Here is a 23,714-nt window from a genome sequence, read left to right as displayed (position 1 = left end):
AACACTAGCGCTGGCATGACCTCCCTGTCCTTCCAGGTGTCGTAACACTGGCGTTGGCATGACCTCCCTGTCCTACTCTTCTTCATCTTCAGTTTTAATTCGGCGACAATGAGATGATAACCAAAACCAACGTCAGCTCCTCGCTAAACACATATATCCTTACGAAAGCGACGAAACTGCTTCACGATGCGCAGATGGTCGATCTGGTTCTCAGTAGACAGGCCTGGTGACACCCAAGTTGCCGTTTGTATTATTTTGTGGTGGAAAACACTTCCTCCGATGACCAAGGTACTTGTAGCGCAGAGGACAGCGAATCTCTTAAATTGTTATTTGTAAAACAAATTAATACATCATTCAAAACAACCCTCGTCGAGTTTTACCCGGATAATACAATCGATTAATGTTTTGTGCAAGAGTAAGACCATTTCTAATACTTTCTTTCCTGTAAACAAAAGCTTTTGGTCGTTTTTCGCAGCGATTTTGAGTTTCGAAAAGAATTTACAGGGTTTTAGTATCCCTTAATCTGATTGTTACAGTTTCTGTGTGTTCATTATTCATAATGGCATGTTATATCATAATCACAAAGCAAATGAACACAATCGTTTGATTGATGTTTGTCGGATGTTAGTCATTTAACATTTTACGAGTTGAATTTTATTACACTCTCACTTAAGCCCTTCATAAGTTGCTAATACAGACCGAACTGACGCCTCCGCTCGGGACCCAGCCAAGCCTGATCCACCATCTGCGCTGCCTCCGTCTCCTTGCTCTCGTTTGAGCAAAACAATGCATGGTCAGATATAGCATCCAAAAGGCCAACGAAGGTTTTGTTCCGCCACATTTCTCTCACTTTTGTATACGTTAGCTGTCCGTTATTATCTGTTGAACATGCGTGAGGACCAGGACAACCGGACATTAAAGGACATTAACCGAATACGTACAGGAGGTGTACCGCACGATTTCCGAACAAACCGTAAACTAACGTATGAAGACCGCACATCAAACGGAGATCTATGTCCGTTTTATCCGGTGGAAAATTTTGAACATGCTCAAAACTTCCCAACGGACGGAACGGATGTCACCGGACATCGCCGAACAAGGAGCGGATTCACCGGATATGAAACGGACATTAAACGGATAAGAACGGACATGAACGGATTAAATGATTTTATGTCCGTTTCTCGTCCGGAACCTCGGTGTGACCGGGCCTTTAGGATTAAGTCTAAGAATGAAGCATATTCGTTAAATTTGAAAACGCATGAATTACTTTAATGTTGAGTCAAACTTGGTACTGATTTTGTTTTTGTACACCATTCTTCTTTTATAACATTTTGTTCACCAGTGGAAGCCTGTATATATTCAAACGCAAGACGAATTTTGCTTGGTTCTAAGTCTATTCTATACATGTGTATTCTTAAGTCTACGAATAGGTTGGTGAATACGGGTTCTGGCTGGCTTGTTGAACTTTTCTTGCAGATGAGGTTTTTAACTTTTTCTTAAGTAACTTAAAATCGTGTTAAAATGTGGGAGCATTTCATTTTAAAGTCATTGCACTCTGATTGAAAGCATATATTGGATCATCAGTTGAACTTATTCCATCGTCTTTGGATATCATGTTGAACAGTGTTTCACTTTCACTTGCAGTTACTACGGCTCGTTGGGTCATTGTCGACCTGAAATGGCTTGAAGTCACCCGGGTGTGACTAGACACCGATTCTGGTCACCCTAGGGGGACTTCAAGCCTATCCATATCACCCCCGGGTGACTTCAAGCCGACCGGGTGACTAGAATCGGCTTAAAGTCACCCAAGGGTGACATGAATCGGCTTCTAGTCACCCCCGGTTGACTTCAAGCCATTTCAGGTTGACAATGACCCAATGAGCGTTACTACGTCATCTGTTAATATGCGTCGTGCATTTTGCTGTAGATGTCTTGTGCACAATATATGTATGCTGGTGGATAATGCGTCTTTATTCATTTATATATGACAAAATAGACATCTGTAATCTTTGAAAAAAGATAAAATATATCATATTTTTTATCATGCATATGAACACAATAAATCTCAGACTTGTACCAGTATACATGGTCATAATTTATTTTACATACATTGTACTTACTCATTTAATTCATTTACTATTTTTTCATCAAATGTATATGCTTTATTATATTTGTAGCCTCACATCAGAACATCACACTATTTATATTATATATTGTTACCAATAGCAAGCTTCCTGTGTATGTTTATTATAAACTCAATGGAACTCTATATGTATTCATGTGCAATCTTATCAATCAGTTTATATAAAAGGACCCGCATACACAAACATCAGCTTTACTGTAAGAATACCTTTTTTTAATTAAATAATAAATGCCTCATTATGAGAGATATACTTTCCCAAAAACGAAACCATGAATGAATAAATTAAAAAATAAGTAACAACATTTTTTAGTAACATAATTAATGTACAAAGCGTGTTAGCATTCATAGTTGCATTGTTTCCAGCGGTATTTTGCATTAAAATAGTTAACAAATATCCGATATTGTTTTGTAATATCCTACCCTAACGAGGGCGTAAATTGGGAGTTTTGCGATGATTTTGAAGGGTTATATATTTGATAGAATTTGATTATTTGTGGTCAATTTGATGATTATATCTTAACATTATGGAATGCTGTTAGGGCCATCGTGGTTACACATTAAAATCAAGAGGGCGACAATGCGATAGTGCGATAGTACGATGGCGACAATGCGATAGTACGATGACGACAGTGCGACAATACGATGGCGACAGTGCGCTAGTACGCTGGCGACAATGTGATAATACGATGGCGACAGTAGGCCTACGATAACGCGATAGTACGATGGCGACAATGCGATAATACGAAAGTGCGGTAGTACAATGGCAACACTGCGATAATAAGATGACGACAGTGCGATATGGCGACAGTGCGATAGTACGATGGCGACAATGCGATCATACGATTACAACAATACGATAACGCAATAGGGCGATGGCGACAATGCGATGATACGATGGCGACAGTACGATATGACTATCGAATTGTTGCCATCGTACTATGGCACTGTCGCATTGTCGCCATCGTACTATTGCGTTGTCGCATTGTGGCCATCGTACTATCGCATTGTCGCCATCGTACTATCGCATTGTCGCCCTCTGGAATTTAATGTGTACTTGCATAAATCGATTCAGCTTAGAATGGCCTTAAAGAAAAGGTATGGTAATGAGGATATCTTTGTACAAAATGTTGCATTTATTATTGCTCAAAATTGTCGCTTTTTCAGTGAATTATATAGGGAAAATGTTTAGTATATTGTGACCTCCAGTCAGTGTTTATCTCAACCAAAAAATGGCGGCTACCTTTAAACAGGTTCTTGATTGATAACATGTTCTCAGTCATTTGTTTTAAGCTTTATTTCTGTGTTTTTTCTATGGTTTTACGTAAATTGTGTTCGCTCTTTATTTTGATTGTCTTTACTGTGTTTAATTATTCAAGTAAATCACGGATTTTGTTATGCATTAAACAACTGTAATGAATTCGGATGTTTTGTTTTCGTAACACTACTGTAGATCATAAAATGAGATTATGGATTTATTAAGTGCGTTCAGTTAAAGCGAACGTTCGCCAATTGCTGTTAGTTTCAAATTAAGACGTACTGAATGATATTGTTGTCGAATATGTTTAAGGTTTGCAGCCCAGATGATAAAACATTAAGTTACCCTAGGCCTACTACTTAAAATGTTTTAGCCTGCATCACAGTACTTATAAGGGAATATTTACTTGGGTCTAAAACCATCCTAATATATCAGATAAATGATTTAACAAACAAATATAACGAACTTAACTTCGTAATCTTCATTGGATAATTGCTTCTTTAAGAAGATAATCCTTCAAATTAAACAGCAGTAGAAACAAAAACAACACCTTTTTCAGTTTTGCCATCATACTGGTCATGTACGTAATTCCGGCCACTTTTGGGACTATTTAAGAAAAATCTTTAGTGTTAGGCAACTGGTTGAAACTAAACTTCACATATATAATCCTGGGTTCAAAACTAACCTAGCATGAAAATTTAAATAGAATTAGATCGGTGAATGTTACTTAATGAACAGAAAATGATGACATGTAAACTATCCATTTTCGTAGGTTAAATGTACCTAAAAAATCGGCCACTTTTCAGTTTGATCTGCAGATAAAATTACAAAGCATTATCTTTTGACAAATGTCCTCAAATTCAGAGTATTAATCAATGTTTATACTATTAAAATTTTTGACTTGAAATTTAAAATAAATGCGAAATTATTATACCAGTTACTCCCCCTACCTATTTTAATAAATATAAACAATGGGAAACTGCTAATTCATGAAAAAAAAATATTTTTTTTGAATGTGTTTAATAAATTTTTTCAAACATAGCTAAAAAAGTAAACACATTTTGTTTAAAAAGTTGACTTCAGTGCTGATTATTAGTAAACGCTTATATATAATATTAAAACATGTAATCTAGTAATATTCTTATAAAGGGAGGTAATTCATATATTAAAAAATATATTTAGGTTCTGACTTTTATGTTTTGAATATAATTTTTTGTACAATTAATTGGTAAAACTTTAATTTAAGTTTATTAGATAAAATAAAAATAATTTTATCAAATATATTTGTTTCTTATATGAATATAATTGTTGAAACAAATGATGACATCACTTTCCCCACGAGCCAAATATTTCCTGCTATAGTTGTGACATTTTAACACAAAAGTTTACAGTGATGTGGTTCTTACATTTGCAAAATATTGAGAGTAGGGATGGTTTTCACGTTGATTTTTCTAAATAAAAACAAAATATGTGCGTTAAGATCATGAAAATGATTTTACATAGGTGGCCGATTTTTTACGTACAGGCCGGAATTACGTACATGACCAGTAGTTCCATGTTGTTTACATTTATGTCCGTTAGATACCCTGTTTATAGGTTAAATAGTACGTACATTAAATTAAAAATGAATAAACAAAGATCTGACATTCCATTCAAAGTAACAATGAACCAGTTATGGCCTAAAGCAAAATAAGCGTGACTTTCTGTAAAAAATAAAGTTCTTCCAAGTGTTCTGTTGCAGCAGATGACAAATGGAAAGATAACCACCACATTTGCCTGTTTATAGTTCACCACTGGTACACTGCAGAGGGTTTATATGACTTATAGTGTTTAACAGCTTGCAAGACGAGATTGGCCAGTCTAGTGTTTATCATTGAAATTTGTACATATTGACTGCTTTCAGGGAAAACGGGGCTTAATGCATGTCAAATAAGATTAGCCTGTGCATACTGATTAGCCTGTGCAATGCGCACAAGCTAATCAAGGACGACATTTTACAACAGCGGACACCTACAGTGCCTTCAGCGCTTTGATTGAGATATGATGCCACAAATTGTTTCACTACATCCATGACTGTTGGTACAAAAATGAGAAGTTACATATGAAGTACGAGTTATTAGTGTAATGGAGGAGAATTCTTGCTCTTTTATACATTTACACAATATACCGTTCTATTTGGCGGGAAAGGACAGTAATCTTGTATTTCAGTTTTTGAAAAATAAGTATAAACCCAATATTATGTTGCACTTCCTACTTAATTTATTGCCATTTTATACATTGTAATTCAGTATTTAATCAAATGTACCTAGAAGATCTATATTTTTAATTATTTTATGCAAGATGAAAACCAAAGCAGTAAGAAAAATAATTTCTGTTGAAGTATTTAACGGTTTAGTGTTAATATTTTTAAGAGTTTATTAAATATATAAATGTGACTGTTCCAGACATGTTCCATTGCATGAAGACCATTATTTTGTGTGTATTTATGCATATTTTACACTACAATGTAACAAAATTATTATAGCTGAGGTTTGAGAATCATGTGGACCACAGAGTATTACATTTGGGGTTCATTAAAATTTTGTGATCCGTGTATAGTAAATCAGCCGTGACTGTTGGGACAAAAAGTTTCTATAGTTATTATGATGAATTGATAAACCTGAAAGGTCAAAGACCAGTCTTATTCTCTCAATGGATGTTCAATGAAGACAATGACATGCATGCTTTTATTTAGGGTGATGTTAAAGGGGCCTTTTCACAGATTTTGGCATTTTTTAACTTATTCATTAAATGCTTTATATTGATAAATGTAAACATTGGATCGTAAAAGCTCCAGTAAAAAATCAAGAATAAAATTAAAAAAAGGAAAAGAACATTGCCCGGAGCAGGTTTCGAACCAGTGACCCCTGGAGTCCTGCCATAGTCCTGAAGTAAAAACGCTTTAGCCTACTGAGCTATTCCACCGAGTTTACATACTTGACGTATTTTATACCTTATATAAGCAATCTTCCTAGTTTCACAAAATTTAACGACAAAAACAGAACTCTCCAAATTATTCAATCGTTTCGCGTTGCAACGCTTTATAATTTTTAGGTTTTAAAATCGTCAAAAGATGCATATAATGGCTATATTAGACCATGGTAAATGTTCAGTATTACTGTTTCCTCACAAATATCATAACTAAAACGAAAATTTGCGAATCTGAAACAACTTTTTTCAATTTTGTCAATTTACCAAAGCGTGAAAAGATCCCTTTAAAGCAGAAATAGAGGCACTTTAATCAGCCGTGACTGTTAGGACAAAAACCGTGACTATTGGGACACATATTCCAGGCAATGTACAGTTGATACTTGTCAGCATATAAGTTTGACTGAATATGTTTACCTCTGTTAGGGTCTTAAGAATAAGTTAAGATAGCTTTTTCATAGAAATCTGCTATGGTTGTCAAACAGTGAGCATTAGAAGAGACACACCGTCAAACCGTGACTGTTGGGACACATTTTGTGCATTTTAGGACACACATCTCTAGAATACAGGAAATGTAATGACAAAGGTTAGGATACCATCTTTAGATGGTGCCTAATGTCTAGTGAAATAGAAAGGTTACATACATTTAAAGCTGCCTGTATAGTTTATTTCATGCAATATACACATGTATAATAAAGGTTTGAAAATGCTCTTTTGGCCTCAATTGAGTCAGTATATTTTTAAAAAACATTTAAAATTAGAAAATGCTTGTTTTTTCTCTCAAAATGATTTCTGAAAAAGACAGATAGTCTTTCTACAGTATAAATACAAAAATAATTTAATATGATACTAAAATATCTTTAAACATGCATTTCTTATTTAACAAAAAATAAATGTCACGCTAAAATGGCAGTTTTTTGCAAGTTTAGGCAACTTTAAAGTTTCAGAATTTCCAAACAAGTTTGACGTTTTATCTGAAATTTTCACATAGAAAGAGCAAAACCTATTGAAATGAAAACATAATCAGAAATATGATTGTAAAAAGAAACTTTTCTTAAAAATGCCTTCAAAGCCTGGCTTCACTGAAAAAAGGCTTATTTTGCTTTAAGCCTTATATAACAATTTAAATATATGGAATTAAAGATATGAAATAGGTATGTCCACAGGAGGGAAGCTATAGTATTATTATTAATATTAAAAAAAATAAATATATATGCTATTATAGAAACAAGGAGTGCAACTTCATTTGCCGTAAAACTACACCATCTTTACTGTAAACCATGTAACTCGAAGAATTTTAAACGAATCAACTACACACTGGTTGTTTTCGAAAGCTAATAAAATAATTTATCAGGAAAAAAATTAACATCATGCAGTACCATTGATCTAGCAGTATTTCCACACCAGCCCTCAGAAATTGACCCATTTCCAAAATTGTTTGGTCGGACAAAAGTGTGTCCACATAGAGATATTTCATGTTGATCACTAAAAAAAAAATACTATGGGCTTCCCTCCTGTGAGTAGGTCACGCAGGATTGTTTATAAACAAAATCCAGCGGGCACCAATGATTTTGAGTGTACTTATTCTCAGGTAGTGTAAATCTATTAAAATTAAATCTCTTACTTTTGTCTTTTTTTCCTTTCAGAAAACTGTGCAGAGTATTATGCAACAATATTTTAAAGATGAAAAGACAAAAAGTAAGCCGAGTATTTGTTTTATTAAGTCAGTTGAAGTAAGGTCGCCGTGGTGTAATGGATATGGTGTCCGCCTAGTGACTGGGAGGTCAAGGGTTTGATCCCCATCTTGGGAGCGTTCTTTAGATCTGCCCCAGAGCACCAAGTACATGTACTGCTTATAGGCTTAAATTAATTTAAGTACAGATTTTTAACTAATGTACTTGAAGTATAATAAATATTTCCATACATGCAGGATTGCCAGACGTACCCATCTTGATGGGACAGTCCTGCTTTGGGGTGTTTGTCCCAGCGTCCGTATATGAAACAATTTGTCCTGACATTCGGAAAAAAAGACATACTTTCTGTTAGTTCGCAATAAACTTCGCTATTTATGCTCTGTCTGGCTAAAACTTACCATCGCTTATCCCTGTAATGCTCCCTATTTACAACCAACTTGTACTTCTCCATGTTACAGTGTTGTTTTTGGCACCTTATCAGAGATTTCTATGCAAATTATTGACTTTATCTGGCATTCAAACCATGGTGTTTTTATGATAGGGGGTCGCTTATTGCTATCGTTATATGTATCATACCGAAATAAGAGCCAACTGCATTAGTATTTCATGGCCCATTAAAGTTAAAAGATACAATGTATTATACAATCATAGGTTGAAAAACCTGTCAAAACACCGACAACAAATAGTATACTACCATTACAGATTGTTGTTTCAAATTAATGTGCTTTTGTTTTCCGCTGATTTTCAGGAAATACATTGGACATAATGCTTCAATCTAAATTTATAGTTGATTGGCAATTTGGTTGAATCAGAATAGTGCTCAATCCGGGCACATCTTGGTCCATGAATTAAACACGTTTCAATTGAGTTACCCTGTCCTGATTGGACATCAACTGGAGGCATACCGAGACACCCCAGTTTTTACTTTGTGCAGTCCTTGCATGTGGGTTTTCTTCTGGAAAATGGAGAAAATTTGTGTTCTTGAGATTCTTAAACACATTAACTATGTCATGTATTGTAAATATTGGCAAGAAATTTAGAGTTTGTGTAAGTTATTTACATGTACTGACAACTGGCTTATGTAAAAGTGAAATGTCATTGATCATTATAGGTGTCCTGGTGAGACAGTGCCCCTGTTTGGTCAATTGTCACGAAATTTTTATGCCCCGGATCAAAAGATCGAGGGCATATTGTTTCTGGCCTGTCTGTCTGTCATTCATTCATTGTGTGTGTCCCAAAACTTTAACCTTCGTTAAAGTTTTGCAATAACTTTTGCATTATTGAAGATAGCAACTTGATATTTAGCATGCATGTGTACATGTATCTCATGGAACTGCACATTTTGAGTGCTGAAAGGTCAAGGTCATCCTTCAAGGTCAAAGGTAAAAAAATATAAAAAAATAATTTCATTTCTCCATGCAATCTCTTTCTTACTTACTAACATTTTCTTAACAACATTGTCTTTTCTGTTCATATTTCATCCTGACGCATCTACCTTGCCTATTTCAGTTCGCCTGTCTGTCTGTCATTATGTTTGTCTGTGTGTCTGTCCAAAAACTATAACCTTGCTCATATATTTTGCAATATTTAAGATAGCAACTGGATTTTTGGCATGCATTTGTATCTCATGGAGCTGCACATTTTGAGTGGTGAAAAGTCAAGGTCATCTTTCAAGGTCAAAGGTCAAATATCATTGTATTTTTATGCCCCTTCTTCAAATGATAGGGGGTATATTGTTTTTGGCCTGTCTGTCATTCTGTCCCAAAACTTTAACCTTGGTTAAAGTTTGATACCTTTTGCAATATTGAAGATAGCAACTTCATATTTGGCATGCATGTGTATCTCATAGAGCTGCACATTTTGAGTGGTGAAAAGTCAAGGTCAAGGTCATCCTTCAAGATCAAAGGTCAAATATAATTGTTTTTTCCTTTTCTAAAACTTTACCCTTCGTTAAAGTTTGGTCACCACTTTTTGAATATTGAAGATAGCAACTTGATATTTGGCATGCATGTGTATCTCATGAAGCTGCACATTTTGAGTGGTGAAAAGTCAAGGTCATCCTTCAAGGTCAAAAGTAAAAAAATACAATCCAAGGGATGTAATAAGCTTTAAAAGGGAGATAATTTCTAAACCTGCCAAATGATATATTGAAATTTTATTTCAAAGCGGCGCAATAGGGGGCATTGTGTTTCTGACAAACACATCTCTTGTTTGTTTTTTTTGGAAAGGGGAGCACCATAAATTTAAAGAAAAATCCAGGGAATGTAGCCCTTATTAATGACTAAGTCATTGAAGGGTGTCTTCTTAGGACAGCAAATTCAATAGATATTCTTGTCAATGGCATACTGAACAATGAACAAGGATAAATCTATTATTTAAAGTATTTATTCAAATGTTATTGTCACAATTTGCCAACACAGCAATTTATAGCCAAATGAATGCAGATGAATTGATTTTTTTAATATTCAAAAAAGCCTGTTTAAATTAAATGCTCATTTTTTTGATTTCAGTGAATACAGAAGCCTTGTCACTGCTTACAGAAGTTATAACAATTTTTGTTCAAGGTATCTCACCTTTGTTGTTTTTAAGTTTCAAGTCAAACATAATCAATTAATCAAACTAAGTTAATTTTAAATATCAAGGTTGAATCAATACAGGTTCAGCATGCTACTCAAGATTTGGAGGAATGGTCAGGTCATTGCAAATACATTTTGTCAAAATCAGTTTATCCATTCTATTTATATGTTGTATCTTTATTTGCCAAAAAGTATTTGGATGTCTCGGTGAGTTATTCACTCTAAATGAAACAGGTAAAATAGCTTGTTTTTCAATGACTACACAATGTCTGCAGTTATGCCTTTAGGTTGACCAAAATGTGTGATTATTGCTTTGCTTTGTTCTTGTCAAACTAAGTTTGTCTGTCTGAGACTTTTCCAATTTCTACCTTATATAATTCTGCTGAAAGCTTTTACCTAATAGGCCATGATAATCCGCACTGGCATACTGGTTTCTTGAGGGTAAGGCCCATGCCCGTTATTTTTAGGTCAACAGGTTAAGGTGACTGTCACAGCAGCTTGTTTTTGAGTCATTTCCACACAATTTGTTTGACAAATGATCATTCCATGTAGTATTACCCGGGTATACATGTATTTGGGTTACTTTGGAAGAAAGGAAGACATACATTGATTTTGAGGTCAAAAGTAATGTTAAAAGCGGCTTGTAACTATAAATGTGTTCAAACCCAAATCTCTTTATCTCTATGTTAAGGGTGTTTCAGCTTGATCTCTTTTCCCTGATCTTTTAGTTAAGGGTGCACGCGTGTTAGTGAGATATATTTTCCCTTATTTTTAAGTCAAGGGTGTATCACAGTTATAATGAGCTTGGACTAAGCCCCCAAAACATAAGTACTTGTTCACATTTCTAAAATATATAAAAAGTAAACGATACAGGACGCATTTAACTTCATCCTAACTGGCCTAACCTAATCTCATTGGCTTGCATGTAGTTTTTAGGCAAGAAATACGTCTATCAATTTTGAGGCCAATACTGGCAATAGGTAAATGCTTAAGGATACAGACAATTGTAATATAGAATTTGTTTTCCCACAATGTGTATAGATGGCTTTGAACTTTTCATCCAAACAGTATTTTGAGGTAAACCAATGAGAGGTCATGGTCAAAGGGGCCAGAAACATAAACAAAGTCTCTTCAATATTTTGAGTACATATTTACCATGTATGGGTAGCAATTATTATACCCCCACAAACGAAGTTTAGCGGGTATATAGGAGTGAGATTGTCTGTCGGTCTGTCTGTCTGTCGGTCGGTCCTTATTAAGTGTCGGCTCTTTAATTCAAGTTGTTTTTGTCCGATGTTCACCAAACTTGGTCAGATGTTGTATATAGATGATGTTAAGGTCAAGTTCGAATATGGGTCATGCCGGGTCAAAAACTAGGTCACAGGGTCACTTAGTGCGATTTAAACATTGATCATGGTTGGCTCTCTAATTCAAGTAGTTTTCATCCGAGCCTCACCAAATTTAGTCAGAAGTTGAATCTAGATGATGTCTAGGCCTAGTTCGAACATGGGTCATGGCTGGTCAAAAACTAGGTCACGGGGTCACTTGGTGCGTTTTAAACATTGAGCATGGTGTCTGCTCTGAAATTCAAGTAGTCTTCATCGGATCTTCACCAAACTTGTTCAGAAGTTGTGTCAAGATGATGTCTAGGTCAAGTTTGAATATGGGTATACTGCCGGGTCAAAAACTAGGTCACGGGGTCACTTGGTGCTTTTTAAACATTCAGCATGTTGTCTGCTCTCTAATTCAAGAAGTTTTCATCTGATCTTCACCAAACCTGGTCAGAAGTTGTATCAAGATGATCTTAAGGCCAAGTTCGAACATGGGCCATGCCAGATCAAAAACTAGGTCACGGGGTCACTAACCGTAGTACGTTTTACACATTCAGCATGGTGCCCGCTCTCTAATTCAAGTAGTTTTCATCCGATCTTCACCACAATTGGTCAGAAGTTGTATCTAGATGATGTGTAGGTGAAGTTTGAACATGGGCCATACCGGATAAAAAACTAGGTCATGAGGTCACTTAGTGCATTTTAAACATTGAGCATGGTGTCCCCTGTTTTTTGTGAATACAATATGCAAAATATTCTGTGTCAATGCGGCATTTGGGGGTATTTGTCACGTCTGTGACAAAGCTCTAGTTTTATAATGCTGAGACAAGAGACCCTGATTGGCTTTGAGATAAAAAAATTAAGGTCTATGTCACAGTGTTATTATGGAAGAGGAAGAGGGGCATATTGTTTTGCTGGATGTCGGTCTGTCTGTAGACCGGTTTGTCTCCGATCAATAACTCATCAACGGATTGACCAATTGGTTTGATACCTCACATGTGCATTGGCCTTGACAGCAGCAGATTGAAATTTTTGAAATTGGGGTCACTTGGTCAAAGGTCAAGGTCACTATCACATTAAGTGTGAAAATCGTTTCCGATCAATAACTGAAAAAAGAATTTACAGATTGGCTTAATACTTAATATGTGCATTGACCTTGGACAGTAGAAGACCCCTATTGAAATTGGGGTCACTAGGTCAGAGGTCAAGGTCACTATCACAATCAGTGTGAAAATGGTTTCTGACCAACGAATTGACCAATTTGTTTGATACTTCACATATGCATTGGCCTTGGACAGTAGACAGGGACTGTTTGGCCGTTTTTGGGGCCAAAATTCAGCCCCATTCCCCCCTTAAAATAGTATACTTTGTTCGCCCTATTTCTGCTAAAAAATTCCCCCCTCCAAAAATTTATTTACTTATTTTATTTTTTTTACTTTTATACCTTTATTGCAAGCTGGTATGGTGCTTTTAACCTTTGATTAAATGTATATTTATGTAAATTACATTGCTATAGCAATTTTAAGTGTTGAATGGTTGGTGAAAAGATCTTCTAAAATTCCCCTTTTTTCCCAAAACGACGCGAAATTCCCCCCTCTAAGGGCCCCCGCCCCAATCCCGAAAGTGTAGCAAGGGCCTTGGTAGATGACCCCTATTGAAATTGGGCACACTAGGTTAAGGGTAATGGTCACTCACAATAAGTGGGAAAATCGTTTCTGATCAATAACTCTTCAACAAATCCACCGATTGGCTTGATGCGTCACATGTGCATTAGTCTTGGGAAGTAGATGACCCCTATTGAAATTGGCTTCACTAGGGCAAAGATCAAGGTCACTGTCACAATAAGTGTGAAAATCGTTTCTGATCAATAACTGATCAACAAATTGACCGATTAGCTTGATACTTCACATGTGCATTGGCTTTGGACAGTAGAAGACCCCTATTGAAATTGGGGTCACTAGGTCAAAGGTCACAATCACAATAAATGTGAAAAATCGTTTCTGATCAATAACTCGTCCACAAATTGACCGATTGGCTTGATACTTCCCATGTGCATTGGGCTTGGACAGTAGATGATCCCTATTGGAATTGGGCACACTAGGGTCATGGTCACTGTCACAATAAGTGGGAAAATTGTTTCTGATCAATAACTTGACAACAAATCCACCGATTGGCTTGATACTTCCCATGTGCATTTGAAATAGGGGTCACTAGGTCAAAGGTCAAGGTCCCTGTTAACATAAGTGTGAAAATTGTTTCTGATCAATAATTTTTCAACGAATTGACCGATTGGATTGATACTTCACTTGTACATTGGCCTTGGACAGTAGATGACCCCTATTGAAATTAGGGTCACTAGTTCAAAGCCCTGTTTGTGGGTCATATGTCTCCGACTGCGGGACTCTTGTTTATGTTTTACTTCTCTTGGTTTAAATATCTCATGTTCATACCTGTTTTCTTTTCACAGAAGCAATTACTAGAACTGCCAAACAAGCTAAGGTGAGAGACCAGTTTTATTAACATGCAATATGTTGATCATGAACTTGAAAAAATTTATTATAATTTTATTGTTGTACAAAAAGAGCATATAAAAATCAGTTTTAAAGCCTTATTTTTTTTATAAAAACAAAATGCCTAAATTTTAACTGTTTCCTGGGTAAAACCAATACTATTTAGTAATGCCTGTGATTATTGTATGCAAAATATCATTGGAGTTATGCTATATCAGGGCTTGTTTTCCTTCTTTAGAAAACATCTGACATAGGCCCCTTCCCTCAATAGAAAGATCCCATCCCCAAAGATAATTTCTTTAAAATGGTGCAATTTTCTCCAAATTTCAAGCTAACTTTGGGAAATGTTTTCCACTTTCTCAGTTTTGTCTTTTTTTCCCAAACTGAAAGCCAGACCCCTTCCCCAAACCAAAAATAAAAGCCCTGTATATGTAATCTTCCAGATAACACAAAAATGTTAAGATGCTTTTATTTTCAGAAAGATGGAGAGGATGAGGTCACACTAGAGCAGTTTGAAAAGATCCTTCCTCAGCTGGTATGCGTCCTTAATTTATACTTTCTCAGCTAGTATATGTCCTTGATTGATACTTTTTCAGCTGGTATATGCCCTTGATTAATACTTGCTCAGCTGTTATGTGTCCTTTATCTTTCTTAAGCTGATATGTGTCCTTGATTAATACTTTCCCAGCAGGTACATGTATGTGTCCTTGATTAATACTTCTGAAGCTGGTATGTGTGCTTGATTAATTTTTCCTCAGATGATATGTGTGCTTGATTAATACTTTCCTCAGTTGTTTTGTGTCCTTGATTAATACTGTCTTAGCTGGTATGTGCCATTGATACAAATTTCCTCAGCGGGTATGTGTCCTTTATTAAAACTACCCCAGCAGGTATGTGTCCTTGATTATACTTCCCAAGCTGGTATTTGTTCTTGATTAATACTTCCCCAGCAGGTATTTGTCATTGATAAGTACTTTCCTCAGCTGGTATTTTTCCTTGATTGATACTTTCCTCAGCTGATATGTGTCATTGATTAATACTTTCCTCAGCTGGTATGTGTCATTGATTAATACTTTCCTCAGCTGGTATGTGTCATTGATTAATACTTTCCTCAGCTGGTATTTGTCATTGATTAATACTTTTCTCAGCTGGTATTTGTCCTTGATTAATACTTTCCTCAGCAGGTATGTGTCATTGATTAATACATTCCTCAGCTGGTATGTGTCATTGATTAATATTTTCCTCAGCTGGTATGTGTTCTTAATTAATACTTTCTCAGCTGGTATGTATCCTTGATTAATAATTATAATAGTTCAGCATGTATTACTGTTCCTATAAACATGTGATATTATAACTTGCATGCATATAAGTGGCCTACTAGCTTAAATAGTTTAAATTGGCATAATCCCATAACAAATTTATTTTCTCGAAATATGGACATGTATTAAAAAATAAATCTAAGTAATTTCCACACCATGTTAGTTTTTTAATAGTTTTTCCACTTTTCATTCAAAGGTTTAATTATCTTTAAATAAAAGAAACATCTATGGTTTACAATGACAATCCAAATAGCCTTTGCCATGGTTAACTGCTTAGGTATGTTTTGATAGCATCTGTCCTTTGTAAGGTTTGTGTACATCCAGCGCCATTGGTAGGAATATCCTCGTGATCATGCGCATTTCGTCAGTTTGTTGTCTCCGATGTTAATCTGTCCACACCTTTATACTTCACTAGGTCTACATATTACAGCTACATTTTTATTAGTTACCAATCTACTCCGCCACGAAGCAGTCGGTGGTTATAGCCTTTTAAGAATGCCTTTATCTGTCTTTGTCCTTAACATTTTCGTTTCTGCTCCATATCTTTGAGATGATAATCAAAGGGCATACATTAGTCTCACCATCATATCATACTTAAAGGTAAATTACACATGTATTCAAATCTACATGTTGTGTGCACTGTACAATTATCTCAAATTATGTATGTGAAATGTTTCCATTGACATTTTTTAAGTAATTGACCCATTTTGCAGAAGACATGAGGCTCTAAGGCCATCTTGAGATCATTATTGCATTATTCGTATATGTCACAAGGGGGTTGGGGCTTGCATTGGTGGTTGAAGGGGACTACCCATGCTAACAACGTAGGAATTGTAAGGAACCACCTTGGTTTACAAGAGGTTCATGTGAAATAACTCACAAACTTGTTCATATCCTGATATTAAGGGCCATCTGTTAGCCTTTCCCTAGGGTCTTTAAACACAGTGATATCCCTGTGTCAGAATTTCCAAATCAGGGGTACACCTGTGCCTAAATGTGTACATCACCTTTCATGCTTTTTTGGCTCAGAAGTAATGTACATGTAGTAAAGGTCAGAAAACCCTTGCTAGTCCTTGCTGATGTGCCTTAACAAGATACATCTTCCCTTTATTGGATAATTACTGGCGTTGTCACGTCCGCCCACTGTATCCTGTGATGTATGCACGAATAATGCAATTCTTTGTATAGAAAGTACATGTACCATATCATCCACATATAATAGAACAATAGCAGACTTTTGTCTGTAAGTACATTCACATGCTTTCAGTAAATTTCGTTGATATAGAATTTCGTGGATTCGTAAAATGTGGCATATTCAATGATAGTAAATTCGTAGCCTTTTTAATGTTTGATAAAAGACTTTGTACGTATATGTTTATTTAATATTTGATTTCGTGGTTGATTGGACCCACTAAAATCCACGAAAAATTATGTGTCCCTAAAGATATTGGTTTCACAGTAACAAAATTCTTGGTTGTATTTGCAGCTGCTTGACTTTTGAGTGACAGTCCTAAAACCCCCTTCCGGTTGGACAGTGATGGGAGCAGTTGTACTCTTAACCATTGGTGATATCCTGATAAAACTTGTGAACAATATATTATTGAGCTGTTCTCTTGGAACGGGGCTTTCTGCATGTGTGTAATGTGTCGTCCCAGACTTTGCAGTCTGCACAGGCTAATAATCTACGAAAATTTCCGACTGACTTAATGTATTTTATGTTTTAAAAAAGCCCCTTCTTAGCAAAAATCCGGTTAAGGCGGAAAGTGTCATCCCTGATTAGCCTGTGCGGACTGCTCTGGGACGACACTATACGCACATGAATTAAGTCCCATTTCCACAGAGTGAGCCTCAAATGTACATGTTTACATTTATTTCACATACATGCATGGTATTTTTGTTTATATGTATATGTGTGTGTGTGTGGATGAGAGTGTGTAATAGTTACCTGTTATTTTGCATCTTTTCTGTGACCAGCATGCTGTTATCTTGATACCCACTCTTGTATTGGTTATGAACAAATGTTGGATTCTCTATATCAAGTCTTCGAACTTCTGAACTTCTAATTGTTTTTTCTAAACGTGTTTTCAGGCTTTTCTTAATCTTGTGATGATCATTTTTTGTTGTTCAGCGTTGGATTGCTAAAGTTTAAACAATTAAACAGACAATATGGCAGTTTCAATTGGATCTCAGTGTGTAAAAGTATTATAAATCATCAAAGTCAAATACATAGACATGTGTATGCTTAAAATGCTATGTAAAATATGAAAGATATTTAAAAAAACAATACTTAAATTGGTACAAAAGGTATACCTATACGGGAAGAGTCCACATCTCTAAGTTTACATTTATTCATCTTATCTATGATTGTTAATAATAGTATGTATGAACATTTGTTAACGTTATCTTCATGTATGTTGTATTATGGTGTTAAATACTGTAAAAATGCATATTTGTTGTACATAAAATATGACTAACCCATAAGGTATTTAGTTCTGGTTTTACAGAAAGGTAAAAGCGTTAGTCTCCCTTCAAATGAAGGATGCAATCATAATATGATATGTCAATATATTTAATATTTGTAAAAATAGGAGTATTTCCATGCTTAAGGTAAATACAAGTACATGTATTGTATAATGGATTACACGCACATGTATTCGTAAAGGATTAAAAAAGCATGCGTTTAATAACATTTTAATACATGTATACATTATGTTACTTTTCTACTATCACAATTTGTACCTTGATTGGATTCGTGGACTCCCGCTTTTATTGTGTTTTTAGTTTAATGGCAGTCTTTTCGAAACGAAAATCCACCCATGCAAGGCGGAAAGTGTCGCTTATTAACCTGTGCGGACTTTGGATGACACTTTACGCAATGCTTTCAGGTCAGTTTTCCCGGAATAAGCCTAATAAGTTCCCTATTTAGACCACGATTCCAATCTTGGTAGTGTGAAATTTACAATTACTAATAACCGTATCTACGTGGCTATGTACGACGGAATTCTAAACGTGGATAGGACAGCTCGAGATGGATTTCGTAAACCTGCGGCGGTGCTTGGCTTCACTTCCATCTGGCAACCTCTTGTGGGGTCAGAAACTCCTTTCTGGCTACGAAGTTTATTGTTTACACTATCATTCCAGTTCGAATTGCGAATGAAGAAAGCCCGATTGGCTTTCATATTGCTCGTCATTGTTTGAATGGTTTCACTTTCACAGAATTTAGCCACAGCACCGTTCAGATTTTGAAGCTTGTTCTTTTCTGTTTGAATCCGTTTTTGTACTAAATGCTCGTAGAAATGCCCGCGGTCTTTCAGTTCGTCTTCGTCAAAATACCTGATCTGTCTCACGGCCGGTCCAAGTCGCCCGTTATTTGCCAACTGCTGCAGACTAACTCCTCGCCGTACTATGTCCAGGGCAGTTTTAGGACGCAGGTCTTTCTTTGATTTCTGTTGATCAATCATAAACGACCCGTCGATTTCTACGTTCGAGTCCGAATCTTCATCTTCGCTCTCGCTTGATGAACTGCCGAAAAGACGAATGGGAAGTCCGATACTCTTTCGGGAAGAAACGCGGTCACGGCTCATTGGTGATCTAGGCGATACGTTTATACTTTTCGGTGAAATGTCTGCATTACGTAACGCCGGCGGACAAGTCTTCGGTCGCGTCTTTTTCCTTCTCCTGGCTTAAGCCTTTGATTTCATTTGTCGCGCGATGATTTCTTCTATTGGATCTTCGTGGCTGTCCCTTTTATTGCGCACGATTTCCCGCTGTCTGTCCCGGTACTTGCGCAGTCGCTTCTTCATTTCGTTCTGCGACTTGTGCAGCTCTATCGCAGTCGCGTGCTTCAGTGTTTTGATGGAGGAGAGAGTGATCTCGAACATGCGTTGTTCTATAAGGTTCGCGCGTTGGGACGCCTTGTCATTCTCGTTTTCGTCCATGACTCGTGATTTGAACTGAAATTGTAAAGTACGATCACAGCGCGTTTGAGTTGAACCTTTAATCAGTATAACGTTACATTGCTGCAACGCGTTATGATGTCATAAAGACATGTACAAATAGCGATATTTGTAATATCGCGTGTTACTTACGTTTTCCTCCCTGATTTACTCTTCAGCATAAGTTTCCATCGATTTAAACCAACATTTTTCCAGTTGTTTCTTACGATTCTAAATCCCAGAACCTTTGTAAGAATTCGTCAATAGATCAATGCATGCAACTGATTTTCTGCTTACGCTGTATCAAATCCAGCATTCAGACAACTTTCAGTTGCCCGCGAATGATGCCAACCCAGGCTTTTTAAATGTCTATCTTATTGAAAGCGTATCGAATTCCACACACATCGTATTAAACAGTTATTAATTTGATAGTGAAATAACAAGCCTTCCAGTGCTCAAACTGATTTGATCTATCCTACCTTCTACTAATTTTGAAAGTTAATCAATTTTCCGTTGTATGCTCATTGTATTATTGAACTATGGTAATTCAAATAATAATTTGATCCCATGTATATTAGGCCGTGTTCATAGCATACGTTGAACTTTTGTGTTTGGTTAAAGGAATAATAATCAAATTAATGTTTTCCATCATCAATATTTGGACGACGTTTCAAACATAAAGAATACTTGTATAAATTGACAACATATGGTACAATAACAATTTACGAAACATGTTATTGATACAAAGAGCCACATTTCCAAGATTGAACAACAAAACGATGTTGTTGTTTTTTTGCTTATAGATTTTTGTCATTTCTGAAATGTTCGTACGAATATTGATTTTTTTTCAATGTTGTCTTTTGTTTGCCATTTGATGTCTTTTTCATATACAATGTACATGTATAATAATGTATAATACTGAATATCGGTAAAAGTCGTCATTGCTAAAAAAGAAACATGAAACATGGTAGAAAGCGTTTCGATGGAACAACTTTACGATAAAAAGCGCACTGAAAACTGCACCATTGATTTCATATTTTGGTAATCTTAATATCGTATAGACTCTGTAAGTTGATGACCGGCGATGTCACTGAAGTGAATCGGGATGATTTTAGTGTAAATTTAGTTCCGTTTTCAAGCACAGTCTGCATAGATATTGTTAAATGCATTTCTGAAACCAAACCGAAGAAAACATTCCAGTGAAATATTTGTCCCCCTTCACATTAATTGCAACAAAAGCCAAATTTAATTGAATTGGCTTATTCTATGGACGAGCGCTTAAATAAACGCGTCGTGTATCACCTTAAGAAAAGGTGCATGGTAGCTTTCAAGCAGGAATTTGTGGGAAATTTCATGCAAGTCAATTATACACAGATCTTGACTCCTTGATACGTTCCACGTCGACGTGTCTAGATGGGCTAAAGGCAATTTGTATACATCGATGACATTCATTTATTTGTAATATCGATATCAAATTTCAATACAAGTTTCCCGTCTTTTAAAGTTAATTTGTTGGAAGCCTAAAATAACTACATGGCAAAATACTTCTAAAGCCTTTGTTGAGCTTTATAAAGCCACAACATAATGGTGCATAGGTTATGTTATCTCGTGTATCAATGCGGTAATTTGTAATCATAGACACATCACTTAGCCGTGTCATTCGTCTATTTCAAATATTGCAAGCGGCTAAATCAATTTCTCGTTATTCGATTAAACGTATTGATCCCACGTGAACTTAATTAAATTCTTTATGTGCACTATACATGAAACACGGTAGATTTAGATGGATCATTATAAGACGTATATTTGCTTTATCATTAAATTGTGTTTGTATGTGCTTGTATTCCTGGTTTCTAACTATATATGAAAAGAACCTGTGATGTTAATGAACTGTTTGTTAATGACCCTAAACTTAAGCCGCGCTTGGAGGGAGAGTACAGGGCTTAACGCATGTGCTTAAAGTATCGTCCCAAATTAGCCTGTGAGAACTCTCGGACGACACTTTCCGCCTAGACTGGATCTTGGCAAAATTCTTTAGGCACATGCATTTAGCCCCCTTTTCACAGACTGCTGGTCAAATTGATTCAATAAACAAGTCGTTAAAATAAAAAATATTGTGATGCTTATGTCTAGTATTTTTGCAAGACTATGGAAATCTGTTTATGGCGAACCGTACAGAAGCGCACTAAAGACGAGGTTTAAAAAAGCATTATTCGCGCTGGTTGTGCGGATGGGCACTTCGATAACAGAGAACAACAAAAGCAATGCGCAAGAGGTTAGTTCTTAAGCTTGCTTGCATTTATGTTCTGTTCAGTGAGTGTTCAGTCATGGAATATTTTTGGGCCGATTAAGGGTATAGCACTCCGTATTGCGAAGAAAGAAATTCGCGGAAGAACGGTTGATTATATGGAGAACAAGACTATTGCCAAGCAATAAAAGTCCCCTACCGGCTCCACCATTGTCAGAAATTCCACCATTGTCAAAATATTTCTTTTTATTTGTTGCCATAGCAACCAGAATTTTTGACATAGGAACAAAATGAAATGACATGCATAATGTCCATATTGCCATCTATCCATGTTCCAAGTTTCATGATAAAGTATTAAGAACTTTTAAAGTTATCGCAGGATCCAGAAAAACACCATTTTCAGCAGTATTTTTATTCTATTTGTTTCCATAGCAACCAGAATTTTTGACGTAGGAACAAAATGAAAATGACGTGCATAATGTCCATATTGCCATCTATCCATGTTGCAAGTTTCATGAAAAAATATTAAGAACTTTTAAAGTTATCGCATGATCCAGAAAACCACCATTTTCAGCAGTATTTCTTGTCTATTTGTTGCCATAGCAACCAGAATTTTTGACGTAGAAACATGAAATGACGTGCATAATGTTCATATTGCCATCTATCCATGTTTCAAGTTTCATGAAAACATATTAAGAACTTTCAAAGTTATTGCAGGATCCAGAAAAAACACCATTTTCAGCAGTATTTCTAGTCTATTTGTTGCCATAGCAACCAGAAATTTTAACGTAGGAACAAAATGAAATGACGTGCATAATGTCCATATTGCCATCTATCCATGTTCCAAGTTTCATGAAAAAATATTAAGAACTTTTTAAGTTCTCGCAGGATCCAGAAAAGTGTGACGGACGGAGACAAAACCATAAGTCCCCTCCGGTGAAATTGGTAGGGGACTAAAAAAAAACATACGATAAAACTCCATCGAAACTCAGTATGAACTGGGTGATCAGTACATATTTCAATAAAATAAAAATACTTAGAAATAAATCCAGAATGTGTTTAATATTTGAATTAAGAGATTAACATGTATATTAATATTACATGTTGAGTTTGTAGTTTACTAAGTATTTGAGGAAATTCAAACTGTTAATGAGTCGGATGCTACATTTTCATGGGCACTTCTTAAGCCGATCATCTCAATTACAATGGCATTGCTGTTTCCGATTATCCGATTACCCGACACTTTTTTTATAGATATAACACACATTTTTAGTGAACCAGAAATGCAGAATTCGCTGATTATAATGTTACAGTAAGCAAGCAATAATTAACAAGTTCTATACGGACGTCAATTAAAAACGATTCACCGAAAATTTGCTTCTTTTTTTTCTTTTCGCTTTGTAATATGATTATGATTTTGTTTTCACGGCATATTCATCACAGACACGATATCTTGGGGATTAAAATCTGACCATTTTAGCTTGAAGTTTTAATTTATTTTTCTTATATCGTTCCTCTCGATGTCTGCTTCCTTGGTACTACATCGGTAATTTCACCGGTCTACAACAAATGTGCAAACTTTGTTTTAAGTCTCCGTTATCCGACGTGTCCGTTATCGGGAATCAAAGTGTCCACAACATCATGCATATTAAAACATGCTCTATATTCATTCGTATTTCATTGAATACTATCAACATTTCAGTATGTTAAGCACAGTAATTGCTATACATTCTGGA

At 35.8% G+C, this 23,714-nt stretch overlaps 2 protein-coding genes across 3 annotated transcripts in view; one reads left to right on the top strand and one right to left on the bottom strand.

Moving 5' to 3' along the window:
* The first annotated feature begins 3,328 nt into the window (after nt 1-3,328).
* Nucleotides 3,329-18,276, top strand: LOC127866515 (centromere protein X-like). 2 transcript variants are annotated; one of them, XR_008043024.1, is made up of 7 exons: nt 3,329-3,393; nt 5,302-5,504; nt 8,012-8,063; nt 10,570-10,623; nt 14,434-14,465; nt 14,955-15,011; nt 17,282-18,276. XR_008043024.1 is itself a non-coding variant. In XM_052407070.1 (6 exons), exons 1-6 carry the CDS (start codon nt 3,373-3,375, stop codon nt 17,294-17,296), a joined length of 231 nt encoding a protein of 76 aa, XP_052263030.1. In that variant the 5' UTR covers nt 3,333-3,372; the 3' UTR covers nt 17,297-18,276. The 2 variants fall into 2 exon arrangements, 1 of the variants encoding a protein (XP_052263030.1); XM_052407070.1 differs by lacking the exon at nt 5,302-5,504 and having other exon boundaries at nt 3,333-3,393.
* LOC127866514 (uncharacterized) overlaps nt 17,771-23,714 on the bottom strand; it is a 22,550-nt gene continuing 16,606 nt past the window's right edge. The window contains exon 3 of the mRNA XM_052407069.1: nt 17,771-19,226. Coding sequence (XP_052263029.1) covers nt 18,774-19,226 — 453 coding nt within the window. The 3' untranslated portion in view covers nt 17,771-18,773. The remainder of the gene's footprint in view (nt 19,227-23,714) is intronic.

This window comes from Dreissena polymorpha, chromosome 2 (genome assembly GCF_020536995.1).
Source record: "Dreissena polymorpha isolate Duluth1 chromosome 2, UMN_Dpol_1.0, whole genome shotgun sequence".
NCBI lineage: Eukaryota > Metazoa > Mollusca > Bivalvia > Myida > Dreissenidae > Dreissena > Dreissena polymorpha.
The sequence above is the reverse complement of the archived record's forward strand: the minus strand, read 5'-3'. Positions and strand labels throughout refer to the sequence as shown.

Excerpts from the sequence above, each read along its gene's own strand:
- LOC127866515 (XM_052407070.1), top strand. The coding sequence starts at position 3,373 with ATGGCGGCTACCTTTAAACAG. Across the intron at positions 3,394-8,011 it reads TGGCGGCTACCTTTAAACAG|AAAACTGTGCAGAGTATTAT; the intron begins GTTCTTGATTGA and ends TTTTCCTTTCAG. Across the intron at positions 8,064-10,569 it reads TAAAGATGAAAAGACAAAAA|TGAATACAGAAGCCTTGTCA; the intron begins GTAAGCCGAGTA and ends TTTTGATTTCAG.